At 36.8% G+C, this 16,582-nt stretch overlaps 1 protein-coding gene across 1 annotated transcript; it reads right to left on the bottom strand.

Annotated features, from left to right (window-relative positions):
* Positions 1-141: 141 nt before the first annotated feature.
* Positions 142-3,312, bottom strand: LOC122055588 (stress enhanced protein 1, chloroplastic-like). The gene is made up of 4 exons (XM_042617091.1): positions 3,097-3,312; positions 2,932-3,024; positions 530-708; positions 142-343 (listed from the first exon to the last, which is right to left on the bottom strand). Exons 1-4 carry the CDS (start codon positions 3,158-3,160, stop codon positions 239-241), a joined length of 441 nt encoding a protein of 146 aa, XP_042473025.1. The 5' UTR covers positions 3,161-3,312; the 3' UTR covers positions 142-238.
* Positions 3,313-16,582: the final 13,270 nt, after the last annotated feature.

The raw sequence follows: 16,582 nt of genomic DNA, 5'->3' as shown, positions 1-16,582 counted from the left end.
GATTTTTACACGAAACAAGGGACGGTATCCTCTATCTCCATTGATGGAATCCCGTAATACTAGGGGTTTCATCGTGCTAAGCCTCCACATATGCTGTCAAAACCAAATTGATCGAAATCGGAGCACAAGTGCACCAAGGGGAACTCGACTACATGTACTCATTGTATAACATATCCAGTAATATCATTCATACAGCTTGAATAAACAGCAATGAATTCTAAACAAGAAACAAGCGATATTAATCTCGAGAAGCTGACTGAAAGATGAAGAATACAGTAAGAAGTCCCACTAATGCTGTAACAACCAATGCTAGAGTTGGAATTGGTGTCGTAAACCCGAAATTCTACAAAGCAAAGCTAGTTGTTAGCATTTCATGACACTGGGCAACGAGAGATGTTTATGGGTAAAAGAATTGAAAAAAGGTTCCATGGCAGCATAAGAAAATCATCCAAAGGGTTTAACTATCAGCTTGGAACTATAGATTTCACTGGATTTAAGTATAAACGTGAAGAAATGACTCATTTCAAACCTCTAGAAGTCCTTTCCCTGTTGATATTTCGACAGTTATTGCAGTGGTAAAACCAACCATCGCAAGCCGACCCAGCCATACATCTAGTCCATTATTATCCTTGGTTCCCTGCTCACACCTTATGGAAACAGATGTTTCTTGCTGATTAACTTTCCTCCTGTTTGATGTAATCCAGAATGCTGCGCGTAAAATTATTTCACATATTAGGATCATAATTGAGTGCACCACTCTTGTAAAATATAGCTGTATTGTTGTTCACTAGGGTCACAAATGATAGAAAATTATGGTACTATATCTGATAGAAAATCTCATGAAATGTTGAAAGGCAAGGATGTGATCATTCAGACAGAAATCTTTAGATTCAGGAGATGAAAGAAGCAGCACTATGTTAACACATATGATGTAAAAAGAGAAGAACAAAACAAGAAGTTAGATGATAATCTACCATGTTCTTTTCCAAGAAATGGCCTTCGAATAAGCACATAGAAGTTCACTTAGCAAAGAACCATAACCGTCCAGAATCTAACTCAAATAGACCTGGTGAATATAAATTTGCTCCATGAGCCTAAAAAGAAATATTTTTAGGATCACAAAAGGCCATAGACAGTGTCGTCAAATTATTAATATAGTTGTCAGCAGGACGGACGTGCTCATGTGTGACATTGACACTAACACAACGATGTGTAACATCTCGATCCAAGTGTTAGTGCTCGAGTTCACTGAGTTCCCTCCCCAGCTGCAATGCACCAATTTAATTCAATCCATCCCAAGGCAATGAGCTCCAGTACCAACATTCAATCCAAGTCTCCCTCTCTCAAGTCCACCAAGCTTCTCCTTGATCTCATGAACAACTGAATCCAAGCTAAGCTATTGAGCAATGAGCTCCTTGTTGATCTCCACAATCACTATGTGCACTAATCCAAGTTGTTGCACACTTGATGTACATATCAAAACCAAAGAGAAGACTTAACTTATACCATATCACTAACATACTAAAACAACGTGATTAAGCCCAACCACAAGGCAGCGTTCCCCAAAAAGAATTTACTAAAAAAGTTTCCTTTCTTTCAATTTAGCAACTAGTGAGGCTAGGAAACTTAGCTCTTCAAACATGGAACGATCTATTAATAAACTTAGCTTGCGAGGGACTACATTAAAACAAATATTTTTCACTATTCCACTCAAAAGTGATTAACTACTTGACAAAAGCTCACATTGGGTACCTCTAAATGTTGAATCTTATCAATGGGTAGGCTTAGCTAAAGGATCTGATTCTGTTAAAACTATAGATGAAATCAAGTAAGTTACATGGACACACAAGTCGAATGCAAAATGAATGCGGGATGCATACTAAATCTATAACATGAATGCATTATAGAGAGCCCCAATATAATTGACAATGAAGCTTAATGATTTCTTAGAGTCACCAACGAACATCAATCAACCTTTATTCAGGTACAAATAAGTTAGCATATGTCCTCCTATTTGGCATGTACTTCATTGTCACTAGAATCATTATCAAAACAATTCTAACAAGAACCGTATACTTTATCCAGTATTACATTGGATTTAGTTATGCCAATTTGACAGGTTTATGGCAGACAATTTGAAAAGTTGGACAAGGAAATGTTCCATTTAAGTGAAAAACAGAGGAAATGTGAAGAGGCAAATTTAGTAAAATTAAAGATCAATTACAAGATTTGACTAAGTACAGTGGAAAATATACCATGTGACATATCTGAAGTTAACTAAGAATTTAACTTGATAGGCAAATAAATTTTGACAACAAGGAGCTAAAGACAGAAACACAACCTTTTACACAAAATAGGAAACTACAATAACAGAATAAAGTGGATTTTAGTATGCTCCTTGAATGGAACTACTAAACCTAAACTGGAGGCCATTACAGAAGCAAGCTCTAGAAAATTTTTAAAATTGTTTCCATGGTGAGACACAAGAGCATAATTCGCATCCAAATTCTAGAAATACTATACAAGATAAGAAACAATCCTGTGGCCTGAAATCGCATTCCTCTTGCAAAAAGGGATAAGGAAGGGATAAAGAAATGCTTTTGAAACTCCCACTTGAGGTCGTCTGGGTTGGTGTATGTGGACGACAAACAACACTGCAACCTTCGGTTTTGACAAAAGTCACATGGTCAAAGTTGCAGACTCATCAATGGAGACTCCAGAACAATGTCCTTAACCTTTTAGATTGTCTTCCCCCTTTATCTGCAACTGAATTTGAGTTACTGAGATCCTTTTGCGTAGTCCTCAACTTGGATGGACTATTTCTCCCTCATCATCGCCCAAAACAAAACAAACAAAGCACGTTTGTGCCACTCCCAAAACCACAGACGGAAGACAAAAAGATCAAATCTTTGTAAGACAAGGGTCGATTACCTGTAGTTAAGCCAGGCGTGAAGGACGAAGTGAGCGGCGAACCTCTGGATAGGGGAAAGCGAGTCAAGCCGCGGGATTTTGAGATCGAAGCACCTGCGAATCAAAGGCGAAGAATGTCACAAATAGTAGGACGCCTGGATAGTTAAGCATGAGAGAGAGAGAGACGTGGGGATGAGCCGATATGGTGAGAGGCGGCGAAAGGAAGAGCTTGAGCACCGACCGCGGCCATAGAAGGAAGATAGAGGCGCAAAGTTGGGAAGCCTACTTTCGTTGCCAGCGATCTTGTTTCAGTCCCCGCTTTATCTCCTTACCGGCGCTTCTCCGCCACTTGGTCTGTAGCAGCTCGTGATTCGGCTCCTTCCGTTACGCCAGAAGGAATCGTTGACATGCATACCGGAACGGCGGCATAGAGGTATTATAAAATAATATGGTCAAAAAATCGCAAGGACGTTCCAAATTTTAAAAAGGCGTATAATTCAAATAATGCCTCTCCGGTAATTTTATTTTAAAAATACCCCTCCATTCAGCCAGATTATAAAAATTATCCGGTATTTAACAAGGGTCCTCAAGTTAATTAAGCAAGTAACATAACAATAATAAACATGCACAATAGTTATTTGGTTATAATTTAAGTGATTATTAATTTAAGATAATAAAAAAATTCAATAAAAATTATGAAGAAACTTTTTACAATCGTTGAACGTTAAGAAATAGTTAGGAATTAAATATAGGAGTTGTTCAATAATTTCTCACAACAGGAAATTTTTTATAGTCTCTTGGACAGAAGTTACCGTATATTTTCGTTGATTTGAGGCATCTCCAAAGAGATCCAAGACGCCTTTGAGAGGATAGAGTTTATCCTCCTCTTCAAACGGTAGCTTAACGGCTACTAGAGGTACCTCCAACCAGATTGAGAGCACTTTCCATCACCTTAAGGGACGCCTTCTATGAAAATGCGCGAAGGCACCTTCCATCACCTTGAGAGCGCCTTCCACAAGCCAGCTTGACCAGTTAACCTTCAAACTTGGCTAACTCTTCTTCGCTCTTATTTGGGGTGATATGCTTCGGCAATCCAAAATTGAGCTCACCTAAACTCAATTCTGACCTTCTTCTGGACCAGGTTTCCTCTCCGGCTTCCCCCTCGACTTCCTTGAATATGTTGTGTGCGTCCTTCTCGTTCACAAGTGTACACTTCTGCAATTTCACGTCCCTCCGATGCATTGAGCCCTTCGACTCGCTTCCTGTACCATCTTTCTCATCCGCTACGTCTTCAGTTTGACTTCTTATGTTCTTAAGTTCTTACACACTTAGACACAAAGTTGTTGGGACACTTTGGAGCTAGAGGGGGGAGGGGATGAATAACTTCTCGCGCTTTGTCGTTGATGATGTGAAACGGATAAACTCGATGCAAAGCTCCCCAATGCTAACAAGATGGATTTACTTGGTATTCACCTCAAGTAGAGGTGACAAATTCAAGGATATGGCCCTCATGCACACTCTCCACTATAAAACATTCCTTCTGACCTTCTCGGAAACAATTCGAAGGCGGAGAAGTCTCGTACAAGCTCACACATAAAGAAATACAAAAAGAGAAAAATACAAGCTAATACAAAATGAAATCTTACAAGATTACACTAATGAAACTCTATCTTACTTCTTATTTGAGAACATCTCTTGACCTTGGAAGTGAAGCAATACTTGTCTCCAAGAAGGTTCAAGAATCGACGATGATGACCTCTGAGCTTAGCGAAGAGAGTGGGAGAGAAGATCAGTTGAACAGTACATGTAAAACCTTTTATAGGGCGCACAACAGCTAGTTTTCAAATTTAATCGATTACTCTAATCGCTTAAGAGTTCTTAATTGATTAGCTGAGTCGATTAAGAGCCTTTCTGTTCGTGCGAGAACAGACCGTAAGCGATTAAGCTTCCCTACTTAATCGCTTATCATAGCTTCTGTTTTACACAAAGGACTTCTTAAGCGATTGCCCTAATCGCTTAAGATGTGCCTAATCAATTAAGCACCTCTCTATGCACTCGCAAAAATGAGCTTAAGCAATTACCCTAATCACTTAAGCTATGATAATCGATTAGCCCAATCAATTATCAAACTCTAACTTCCAAAACAAAGTCTAAGGTTCCCTTACCCAACATTCGGTCAACCGTGACATGTTGAAACTTTTCATTGCCTAACATCTAGTCAACCTTGACCTGCTAGGACTTTTCCACTAAGTGTCCGGTCAATCCTTTGACTCACTTTGACTTTTCTCCTTGTCCCAAGAATCCGGTCGATCCTTTGACCTACTTAGACTTCCAATTATCAAGTGTTCGGTCAACCTTGACCCACTTGGACATACCATCTCATGTCAAGTGTACGATCAGTCTTGACCCACTTGGACTTACCAATTACCAGGTGTCCGGTCAACTATTGACCCACCTAGATTTTCACATGCCTGTCTTCACTCAACAAGAATTTCTCAGTGCTTAGCTTCACTCACTAGGACTTTTCAATCAAGTATCCGGTCAACCTTGACCTACTGGACTCTTGTTCACATCAAACTGGTCAAACCTTAACCAATCTTCCCATAACGGACAATTGCACATGCAATCTTCATATGTTGTCAAACATCAAAACTCAAATATCAAGACTCAAGCTTGAGCCAACTCAAGCTTAGTCAAACTGGTCAACCTTGACCTAGGGAAATTGCACCAACAATCTCCCCTTTTTTTATTTTTGATAATATGTTTAAGTTAGTTTAATCCCATAGCCTCAACTTCTTCTTCATGTCAAAGCATGAATGAGGGTTTCCTTCATTCTCCCCCTTTTCAAGAGGGTAGCCTCCCCCTTTAGGTAATGAAGGTTTCCTAACTTAAACTCTACATTTTCTTCTTTTGACACATATCAAAAAATTTCCCCCTGAAGAGTTACGTACATGTTGTTCACAACCTCACTTATTATTCACAGTATCACAATGAAGGTCTCATACCCTTCATTATGCATAAATGCTCATCCTAGAGCATACATAACAATGAAGGTTTAAAACCTTCCATTTGGTTATTAAAAAAATCATGTCTTTAGGGAGTAGCTCCCCCTCAAAACATGCTCCAAAGTTTTGTTATTGCACCAACAATGACTTAGAGTTCCTAAACCTTTAGAAAAACTAAAATTTTGAAATGTCAAGGTTCAATAATCAAATTGAATGCAAACCTCATTCTAAACTTCAATTTAGTCTTTCTTAGCCATTCCAATCTTGTTTTCATCATGAAAATTGTCCTTAAATATTCACAAATGAATTTCTTAGGGTTAAGGAAGGTTAACACGACTAAACATGGCTTATTCAACTTAAATAAACTTATTTAATTGAAATCAGGATCTTAAGCGCTTAAACAAAGCTCTTAATCGCTTAAGACCAGCTATAATTGATTGACCTAATCGACTAGGATGTGGTAATCGACTAGTCTAGTCGATTACCATTTTGATTTCTGAAATTAATTTTAGCAGAATTTCAGAAATATCCTAAAAATTCTATAAAATTCTAAAAATCATGAAAATTTATGTATGCATTATCTAAGGCATATCTTATCATGGGAAAAATAATTTTCTAATAACATACATATCTTTTTTTAAAGATTTGACACAAAATTAGAAACTCTTGAAAACTTCAATGTTTTTTTCAAGTTTATATTCAACTCTTCAATGGTGATTGCTATCAAAAGATAGATTTCATCAAGGTTTTCCAAAAATATTTTGAAATGGTTTTCAAAACCAATTTCCAACCATGTTCTTTGGGCTAAATGCATATCACTTGTACATTAGCTTTCCCAATGATTGGATAACACATAACTATATGCTTTGATAAAAATAAAACTCAAAAAGATGCACTAAATCAACATCTTGACTTTTGATCATCCTTCTAACATCTCACTTGTCTCTAATGTGTACTAAACACATACAAGTCACCTTATGATTTTTATGAGATGTAGATTTTAATTTTACCCTAATATAAGGGATCGTGCATATCTATCTAGGTATTGTAGAATTTGATCATCCACCTAAGATGCCACTTGTTGATAAATGTCATTGTCCTTAATTATAATGAATTTAAAATAATACATGATGATTTATGACATACATTAAAATAAATATTTTTCAAGAGAATGTCATTGTCCGTTTAGCTATATGATGTATGTATGACATGACATGCTATTTTTTTATATTTTTTATAATAGAAATGAATGCAAAATATAATGTCATGACATATGATGAGCAAACAATCATAGTAATTTAATATAAGCAATATACCTAAATTATCTATCTAAATATCCCTAATTATTTGCTAAATTTTAAAAATAATCCTAGATTACCCTCATCTGCTTAAGAAAATATCAAAACCAACTTGGCATTTCTTTTGTCTTTTTCTTATTTGTGTCCATTTAAATTAAGTCCAACTCCTTAAATTTTGACACAGTTTACTCTTCAAAGGAGTAAACATTCAATCCTTTTCATTTTCAAGGAGTACAACTATCTTGAAAATGTCCTCCAAGTGTCAACTTTTTCAAGGTTAGGTTAACTACCCTTCCAATTAGAGTTGACACTCTCTAAACTTATCTAGGGTATAGAGAACATACTCTTAGGAACACAAAATCAATTGGTGCTCCTTGGGTGTTCAAGGTACTCATTAGGGATAACTTTCCTAGTTACCTTCCTAATGACCTTCTTAGGTTTCTTAGAAGCCTTGATTATGCTAGACTCCTCTAGGTCAACTCTAGGAATAGCTTCCCTTGTGACCTTCTTAATGACTTTCTTAAGCATTTTAGAAGACTTAGTCACGTTGATCTTCTCAAGGTTAACTCTAAGGATGACCTCCCTTATAACCTTAGCTTGACCATTTGACCTAGGTTTAGTTCCATAACTATATGGAACCCTACGATACGAAGCCACATTATTTTTGGCTTTAGGTTTGTAACCCAAATCTCTATGGTCATTGAATGACTCTTGCCTTTCTACACTTAGGTTATACTCATTTTGCCCCTTAAAGATATTTTCCATTTTTTTAGGGTCTTTTCTAATTTATCAAGTCTTGACCTCAAGACTTGATTTTCCTTCCATAAATCCATAGATTTGAAATTTTCTTGATTCCTGTGAGTATTTTTATTTTTAGGCATATATCTAAAATTCTTCGAATTCTTGCCTAATTTGTTATCTACCTTTCTAACCTTAGGTGAGGCGGTCTTTGCATGATATGCTACATATTTTTCTTTAACCTTATTATGCTTTCTATTTTCATGATAAATTGCATTGAAGTGATCTAAACTAGACTTAGCATGCATTTTATCATGATTTAGAGGAATTGGTTCAATAAAAGATACCTTGGGTTTGCTCTTGAGGGCTCTCCCTTGATTTGAATTTCCTCCTTTATTCTTCTTGGTTGGATTCCTCCCCTTAGGATATTGACTCCGATAATGCTCTTTTTGATTGCAAGAAAAGCACACAATGTGCTCCTTGCCCTTGCGTACCATAGGGTTGATCTCCTTGGACTTCTCCTTGTCCTTTGATGCCACTTGGCCTTTCTTCTTGGCTAATTTGTGACACTTACTCTTGTAGTGCCCTTTTCCCCTACACTCAAAATAATGATATGACCTTTATTATTAACAAATGAACTTGTTATACCTTTGCTTATAGGGATGGTATTTGATTCTCCATTTGATTTTCCTTGATTTTTGGAGGTGACACCATCTTCTTCTTCATTTGATCCAGAGGAGGAAGCCTCTTTTTCCTCCGGTGTCACCAAATGACGCTCCCTCTCAATCTTAGAGGTGGAGGCCTGTTCATTTTAATCCTCATGTACATAGAACAAAGATATGCTCTCTCTTTGCCTTTAACGTTGCACTCTCCCGAGGATGGCTCTTCTTGAATTTCTTCTTTCAATGTAGAGCACCTCTCAACTTTAGATTCCTCTTCTTATTAATCAATGCGTTGTCTTCTTTGGATTTTTCTTGACTTGGTATAGCGGAGGGTTCTTCATGAATCTTTGCCAACTTGCTCTATAGCTCCTTGACATCTTGATATTTTTCCAATTTTACACATAATAGTGCTAGGCAATAAGCTAACGAATAATTTGGTTACCTTGTCATTTGCCTCACACCTTTTGACTTGTTCCTCGCTCCATTTGCTCCTTTTGATGATTTTGCCTTTGCCATCCCTCGGGGCCTCAAATCCTTCCATTAGAGCAAACAATTTCTCTATCTCCATCATGAAGAGTTTTTTATTCTTGATTTCTAAGAATCAAAGCTTGTCATTGTAAATGGTGGAGGCACCCTCGTGTCAAATCCGAGTCTATCTCGGAATTCCATCTTGAAGTTGAGCTTTTGAAATCTTTGACTTGTTGACTTTTGTGCTTGTTCCTCTAACTCGTTGCCCTTTCCGGCAATGAGCTCGGTGAAGAGGAGTCTTGCTCTGATACCACTTGCTGGTACACTTCAGAGCTAGAGGGGGGGTGAATAACTTCTCACGCTTTGTCGATGATGATGTGCAACGGATAAACTCGACACAAAGCTCCCCCAATGCTAACAAGATGAATTTACTTGGTATCCACCTCAAGTAGAGGTAATTAATCCAAGGATCCGACCCTCATGCACACTCTCTACTATGAAACACTCTTTCTTGGAAACAATCCGGAAGCGGAGAAGTCTCATACAAGCTCACACACAAAGAAATACAAGAAGATGAAAATACAAGCTAGTACAGAATGAAATCTTACAAGATTACACTCATGAAACCCTAGCTTACTTCTTCTTCTTATTTGAGAACACCTCTTGACTTTAGAAGTATAGCAACACTTATCTCCAAGAAGCTTCAAGAATCGACAGTGATGACCTCTAAGCTTGACGAAGAGAGTGGGAGAGAAGATTAGTTGAACAGTACACGCGAAACCTTTTATTGGACACACAATGGCTAGTTTTCAACTTTAAGCAATTACTCTAATCGCTTAAGGGTTCTTAATCGATTAGCTGAGTCGATTAAGAGCCTTTCTATTCGCACGAGAACAGACCATAAGCGATTAAGCTTCCCTGCTTAATTGCTTACCGCAGCTTCTATTTCACACAGAGGTCTTCTTAAGAGATTACCCTAATCACTTAAGATGTGTCTAATCGATTAGCCTAATTGATTAGGCGCCTCTCTGTGCACTCGCAAAAATGAGCTTAAGCGATTATCCTAATCGCTTAAGCTATGGTAATCGATTAGCTCGATCGATTATCAACTCCTAACTTCTAAACAAAGTCTAAGGCTCCCTTCCCCGACATCTGATCAACCGTGACCTGTTGAGATTCTCATTGCCTAGCATCTGGTCAACCTTGACCTGCTAGGATTTCTTCACCAAGTGTCCGATCAATCCTTTGACCTACTTGGATTTCTTCACCAAGTGTCCGATCAATCCTTTGACCTACTTGGACTTCTTCACCAAATGCCCGATCAATCCTTTGACCTACTTGGACTTCCAATCACCTAGTGTTCGGTCAACCTTGACCCACTTGGTGTCACGCCCCTAGAGGAGTCCCTATCGATAAAATTTCAACAATATCTCCCTTGTATCGGTGACAATATGAAGCAATATACATACACAAACAATATAATAACATATTCATCAGCCCACACGGCTGGAACACACATAACCACGCAATTTATATAATACATCCTACTCTGCTGGAACAAAACTACAACACCCACGCAGTTTAAAACACTAACATCCCACACGACTGCTCTAAAAACACAACGAAATAATGGAAAGAAAACCCACAAATGCAAAGTCCACAAAAACATCGCAGATACAAAGTCCACAAAACCAGTATCAAAACATAGTTACTTCTCTCAGCACCAAATCCAACGAATACGAAATGCAAGTAAAGAGAAACAAAAACCAAAATCATTCCTCGAATATGACACAGGATTGGCAGACAACATCTATCCCAAGCATCCTTGATTCATGTACCTGCTACCTGACGAAAGAAAAATCATTTTGTGAGGTGATGAGTATTGGAACTCAGCGGGTATAGGAAAGATAGTGCTTGAACATAATATGCAAATAGAGAGTGCCAACAGTGTACAGTCTCATAAAGAAAATAGCAGATACTAAAATAAAATCACAATAAATGTTCGTACCTGTAACCATATTCTAGGCTAGTAAAATCAGGAGTAGAACAACTCTGCTACAGAGATACTAATAACTACAAGGGTAACATGTGAGGTATATACATATTACAAATAGGTAAGTCAGTTTAAACACACACAACAGATATATATCTCAACATATGTAAGTATATCAACAAAAGTAAGCAACAGCAATATAAGCTAACAATAGCAGCATAAGTAAGCAACAACATCAGCCGGTATAATAATAACAGCGTATACACGGATGGATACCTTGCCCACCTATCTGCACCACGACCCCTGCATGGTCGAGAGGTCGGATCGATGACAACTGTACCATTCAAAGGTCGCCACTACTCTCGAGTGACCGAGTGGACAGATGCTGAGTAGATAACTAGCTACCAAGCAAAGGGGGCCCCTGCTGCTCGTAACTCCAGCTACCACTACCCATGAGTGGCCGAGTGCGATACAACAGGACAAGCGACATTTGCTCCAGCTACCACTCTCTCGAGTGGCCGAGCGTGCGGCCCTGGTTAACGACTCTCTCGACCGTAAGGGAGAATTTATTGTTAACATGTATGCAATGCTATGATGCGCAAAATACAACAATCATCATACAATATAAGCATAAATCAGGTATGCTACATGAAGCCAACATGCTCAATATGGAACATAAATAAACAACAATCAAAACATACAAACACGGTATCTAGTATCTGCTACGTATCATGGATAACAATGAGAGATGTATAGATATGGAAACGAATCTCTCAAAGATCGAGTGAAAGTATCAAACGCAGAAAAAATAAGAGTGGAGTCAAGGTAAAAGTAGTTTATATCCAAAGATAGCTCATGCACTAAGTTCAAAGAACTAAAGAGTCAAAGTAAGAAATATCCTCCTTAAAAGAATATCGTATCCAGAAATCCTACGTCGAGACGTCCGTCTCGAATCCAAGTCTTACAGTCACATAATGTATTTAGCTAATCACATATAAAGTAAATAACTCTCTACCTAACTCGAGTAATTCGAATATAACATGACTATGGATTAATCCCTCAATTAACCTTAATCATACTACAACCTAATTAGATTAGGTTTATACATGATTTATCTCCAAAACTCACCCAAATAAATAAATCATTTAATCCATGTCTTAAATCAACCATGCATTAATTAATCTCCTATTGATCAACTTAGGCTTAATCATCTTATCATCTCTAATTAATTCAATGATTAAATCTAACCTCTCATGAATCAACCATACTAAATTCATTTCAATAAAAATTAATTAACCTCATTCATAATCCTTCACAACAACATTAGAATAGATATCCATAACTCTTCCAAAATTAAATTGCATTAGATCAATGCATAAATCATCACTCAAACTTACCCAAATCCAAAGACTTCGTCGTCAATTCAGCCGGAGAACTTGCTGCCGAAACCAAACGTAGCCAAATAGAGTTGTTGATTTCCAAATCAGTACCCTATAACACAACCATCTTAGCCACAATTGAGCATTAAACCCAATTCCATGATAAACCTTATATCTGAAATCAAACCTCATTACCAAACAATAATTTCCCTAAACTACAATCTTACCTTGATCAGCTGCTCCCTAGCTGCCCCCTCTCTGACGGTGGACTTCCGACAGCACACATCCAGCGGTGGCGCAAGGGAAAAGAAGATGGTGTCACGGGCTAGAAGCAATAGCAACACTGAAACAGATATGACAAAGGGCTTGGCTTTGATCCTTCCTATCGGCGACGACGGCACTAGGCGAGGTTAGGGGTGATCATGGATCGGATTGGTTCAGTTATTGGAGTAAAAAACTATCCGACCCTACTAGATCAGATAATGCAATATCAGGACCTACATCCGACCCTATATCCGGCAGTTCTTATGTATTAGATATCCGACGGGTTGTCAGTTATTTGGATATACGACCCTATATCCAATGAAATATAAAATATAAATATAAGTACAACAAAAAAATAAAATATTTTAAAATGATAATAGACATTACTCATTATATGTTGTAGCAGCTAATAAAAAATAGCTACTATAATATGTAGCAGTTTATCGACAGTAGTTGCTATAACGTATAGCAGCTTATCAACAGTAGTTGCTATAAGTAGGGGTGATCGCGGATCGGGTTGGTTCGGTTATTGGTATAAAAAACTATCCGGCCCTACTAGATCAGATAATGTAATATCAGGACCCTACATCCGGCCCTATATCCGACGGATTATTTTTTTTCGGTTCGGTTCGGATCGGTATAAGCGGGTTGGTCAGTTTGACGGGTTGACTGCTCACCCCTAGGCGAGGTCGACCGCAGCAAAGACGAAGACGACAGAGGGAGTGGCGGCGGATCGATGCTGAGGAGGAAGGGAATATGACTTGAATCGGGGCAAAGAGGAGGCGGTCGTCGCTCTAGGGCAGAGACGTGAGGCTGGTGGTGATCCTTCCTTCCGGAGATTGTGGTGCTCGCGTGAGGGAGCAAGATCCGGCGGCTTCGCGTGAGGTAAAAGAGGAAACTGGCGACTGGGGCTCGGCTCTGGTGCTGGCGTGAGGAGGAGAGGCCGGCGGCGTTCGGGAACTCGCGAGAGGGCAGGATGGATGGAGAGGGCGGCGTCGCGAGGTGAGGGCTTGAGGGAAGAAGCGGCGTCGCGGCGAGAGGGGAGAATCGGCGTCAGGCTTAGGGCATGGGGAAGGGAAAGGAATTCGGCGCAGAGAGAATAGGGGAGAATAAGAAACCTAGGTTTTAATAGAAAACTTACTCACCAAGACTTTCTCAATGTCTAGCTTCACTCACTAGGGCTTTTCATCTAGCTTTACTCACCAGGATTTTACAACTGTCTAACTTCACTCACTAGGGTTTTTCAATCAAGTATCCGGTCAACCTTGGCCTACTTAACTCTTGTTCACATCAAACTGGTCAAACTTTAACCAATCTTCCCATAATGGACAATTGCACCTATAATCGTCATATGTTGTCAAACATCAAAACTCAAATATCAAGACTCAACCTTAGTCAAACTGATCAACTTTGACCTAAGGAATTACACCAACAAAAGCATCAAACACAACATGACTTAACTTGAGTTGGTTGACCACATCAAAATCAACCCAGGAAACTTACAATTTCCATATCAATCCAAGTTAAGTTAAGGTAACAAATAATAAAATAACATATAAAATATTAAGTACAAAAAAGATTTTCAAATAAGTACAGAAAAATAATTGCAATAATGCAAAAAATATTTTCAATATCTCCCTCTTAACACCCTACGTTTTCTCCTCCTTCGATCACATCAAAAAATAAGGGGGAAAAGTACAAAAACTTATAAAAAAAAATTTTAGAAAATTTTCTTGGGGTTTAAAATAGGCTTTTCAGGAATATTATTTTTTATTGAAATTAATTTTTGAAAGTAATAATTTTTATCAATTAAATCTCAGTTTAGGTAAAAGTAATTTAAAAATTATTTTTAAGTTTAAAAAATGCTTAAAATTTTTGTAAATGATAAGCATAAGTGTTATAAATATGATCAAAATTTCACGAATAAAGTATTATTATTTAAACCATAATAAATTTTTAAATTAGAAATGATTATTTTCAAATTTAAATATTTAAAAATAATTTTTTAATTCAAAAAATCTTTCTGATTTTCACAACGTTAAAATATAGCGTTCCTTATCTTAAAAATGAGGGTTTTCAAATTTATCTTCAAAAGAAAATTTAAATTTAAAATAACATTTTTATTAAAAATTCATAAAAAAAATCAGATAATTACTAAAAAAATCTATAAATTTTTTATTGAAATAGAAAACCTAACTCATTGTCACATAAAAATCAAATTTTTCAAAAAATCTATTTCCAAAATAATTTTAATTTTAAAAATATGATTTTTGTTAGAAAATTTATAAAAAACAATATTAGGGTTAAAAATTTTGAAAATTTTTCTATTAACGGATAATAATTTTTTTTTAGAAAAAAATTTAATATAAAACATGAAAAGGAAGGATGTGAAATAATTAATTTTATAAATAATATTAAAAATTAAAATAAATTCAATTTAGGATATGCATGAAAATTAATTTTAATCAAACTAGGCATGTTTTGGGAACCTAAAATAAATTTCTACCTACTGAATTTATCAAGTATTTTTTATAAATTTTACTTCTAGATACTTTTATAATTTGCCCCTATGGTTCCTAATATACCAATTAAGTCTGCTATAATGTTTGAAATTTCTTTTTGGAGCAAACATGGACTTTTTCATAATTTCTTTTTTTCTTTAAGTTTTTAATTTTCATTTTTAACTTTATCAAATTCTCCACGTGGATATGCTTTAGCTAAGATAGTTTTCAAATTCATATTTCTCTTTTTCAATTTGATATTCTTAGCTTTAAGCTTACATAAAGATTTAGACATTAATTTTATACCTTCATAAAGTTGGTTAGTAAGAAGAAGGCATACCTCACTTACCATGTCGGTCTCGAAGTTTGACTCTCCCCCTTTATTACTGTTTTCCTCTGAAGTAGCTCCTCCTTCATCGATTGTCTCCACTTAGTGACTCACCATTAGTGATAGTTCGACATACTCCTCCAATTCTGACTCTTCTGATGATGACTAGTCTCATGTTACTTTGAGGTTCTTTTGTTTGGGCTTTCTTGACCTTTGTATTTGACTTTTAATTTCAGACAGTTCTTTTTTATGTGTCTTTCCTCATTGCAGTTGTAGTATCGTACTTTTATTTTATTTCATGGAAGCTTCTTAGCCTGAAACTTGTTGAATTTGTTAGTTTTAAAAAACTTTAAAAAATTTCTTACCAAGTAAACTTTTTCATCTTTGTCAAGCGATCGACCTTTTTGTGTTTAGTGCAATGTTGTTATTTGGCTCCTTGTCCTTTCTTATAACTATACATCTAGATTCATGTAATTGAAAGGTAGAAAATATATTTTCTAAACTACTTGCGTTGAGGTCCTTAGAAGTGTCATAGGCATCTACTATCGAAGTCCATTTGGGTGTTCTCAGAAAGGCGTTGAGAGTATATCGAATTGAGTCTCAGTTTGTTACCAATTCTCCGAGTTAGTCCGATGATAGGTTCCTTGATCTTTCCGTGCAATTAGGCTACTGTTTCTCTTTCTTGCATCTGAAGGTTTGTCAACTGATTTCTAAGCAAGTCCTATCTTGCTAGCTTGGCCTCCAATGTCCCTTCGTATAGTTATAGAAATTTCTCCCAAAGTTCTTTGGCAAAGTTGTAAGTATCGATTTGGTTGACTTCTTACAGTGGCAAAATGTTTAGCAGATGAAATTATTCTCTATCGTTTTCCACAGAGTTGGTTTGCTCCTTCTTGCTCCAAAATTATTATTATTTTTTAGCTCCTTACTGATCTCTGGATGCTGCAAAATCATATTTAATTTCAAGTAATATGTCAAATCCATTTTAAAAAAATACCTCCATTTACTTCTTCCATGTAGCAAAGTCTCCTTCGAATTT

The sequence above is a fragment of the Zingiber officinale genome, chromosome 3B, assembly GCF_018446385.1.
Source record: "Zingiber officinale cultivar Zhangliang chromosome 3B, Zo_v1.1, whole genome shotgun sequence".
Lineage (NCBI taxonomy): Eukaryota > Viridiplantae > Streptophyta > Magnoliopsida > Zingiberales > Zingiberaceae > Zingiber > Zingiber officinale.
This window is presented reverse-complemented; position numbering and strand designations above follow the sequence as displayed.

Excerpts from the sequence above, each read along its gene's own strand:
- LOC122055588 (XM_042617091.1), bottom strand. The coding sequence starts at position 3,160 with ATGGCCGCGGTCGGTGCTCAAGCTCTTCCTTTCGCCGCCTCTCACCAT. Across the intron at positions 709-2,931 it reads CACGCCTGGCTTAACTACAG|CATTCTGGATTACATCAAAC; the intron begins GTAATCGACCCT and ends TTTTACGCGCAG. Across the intron at positions 344-529 it reads CAGGGAAAGGACTTCTAGAG|AATTTCGGGTTTACGACACC; the intron begins GTTTGAAATGAG and ends TTTGCTTTGTAG.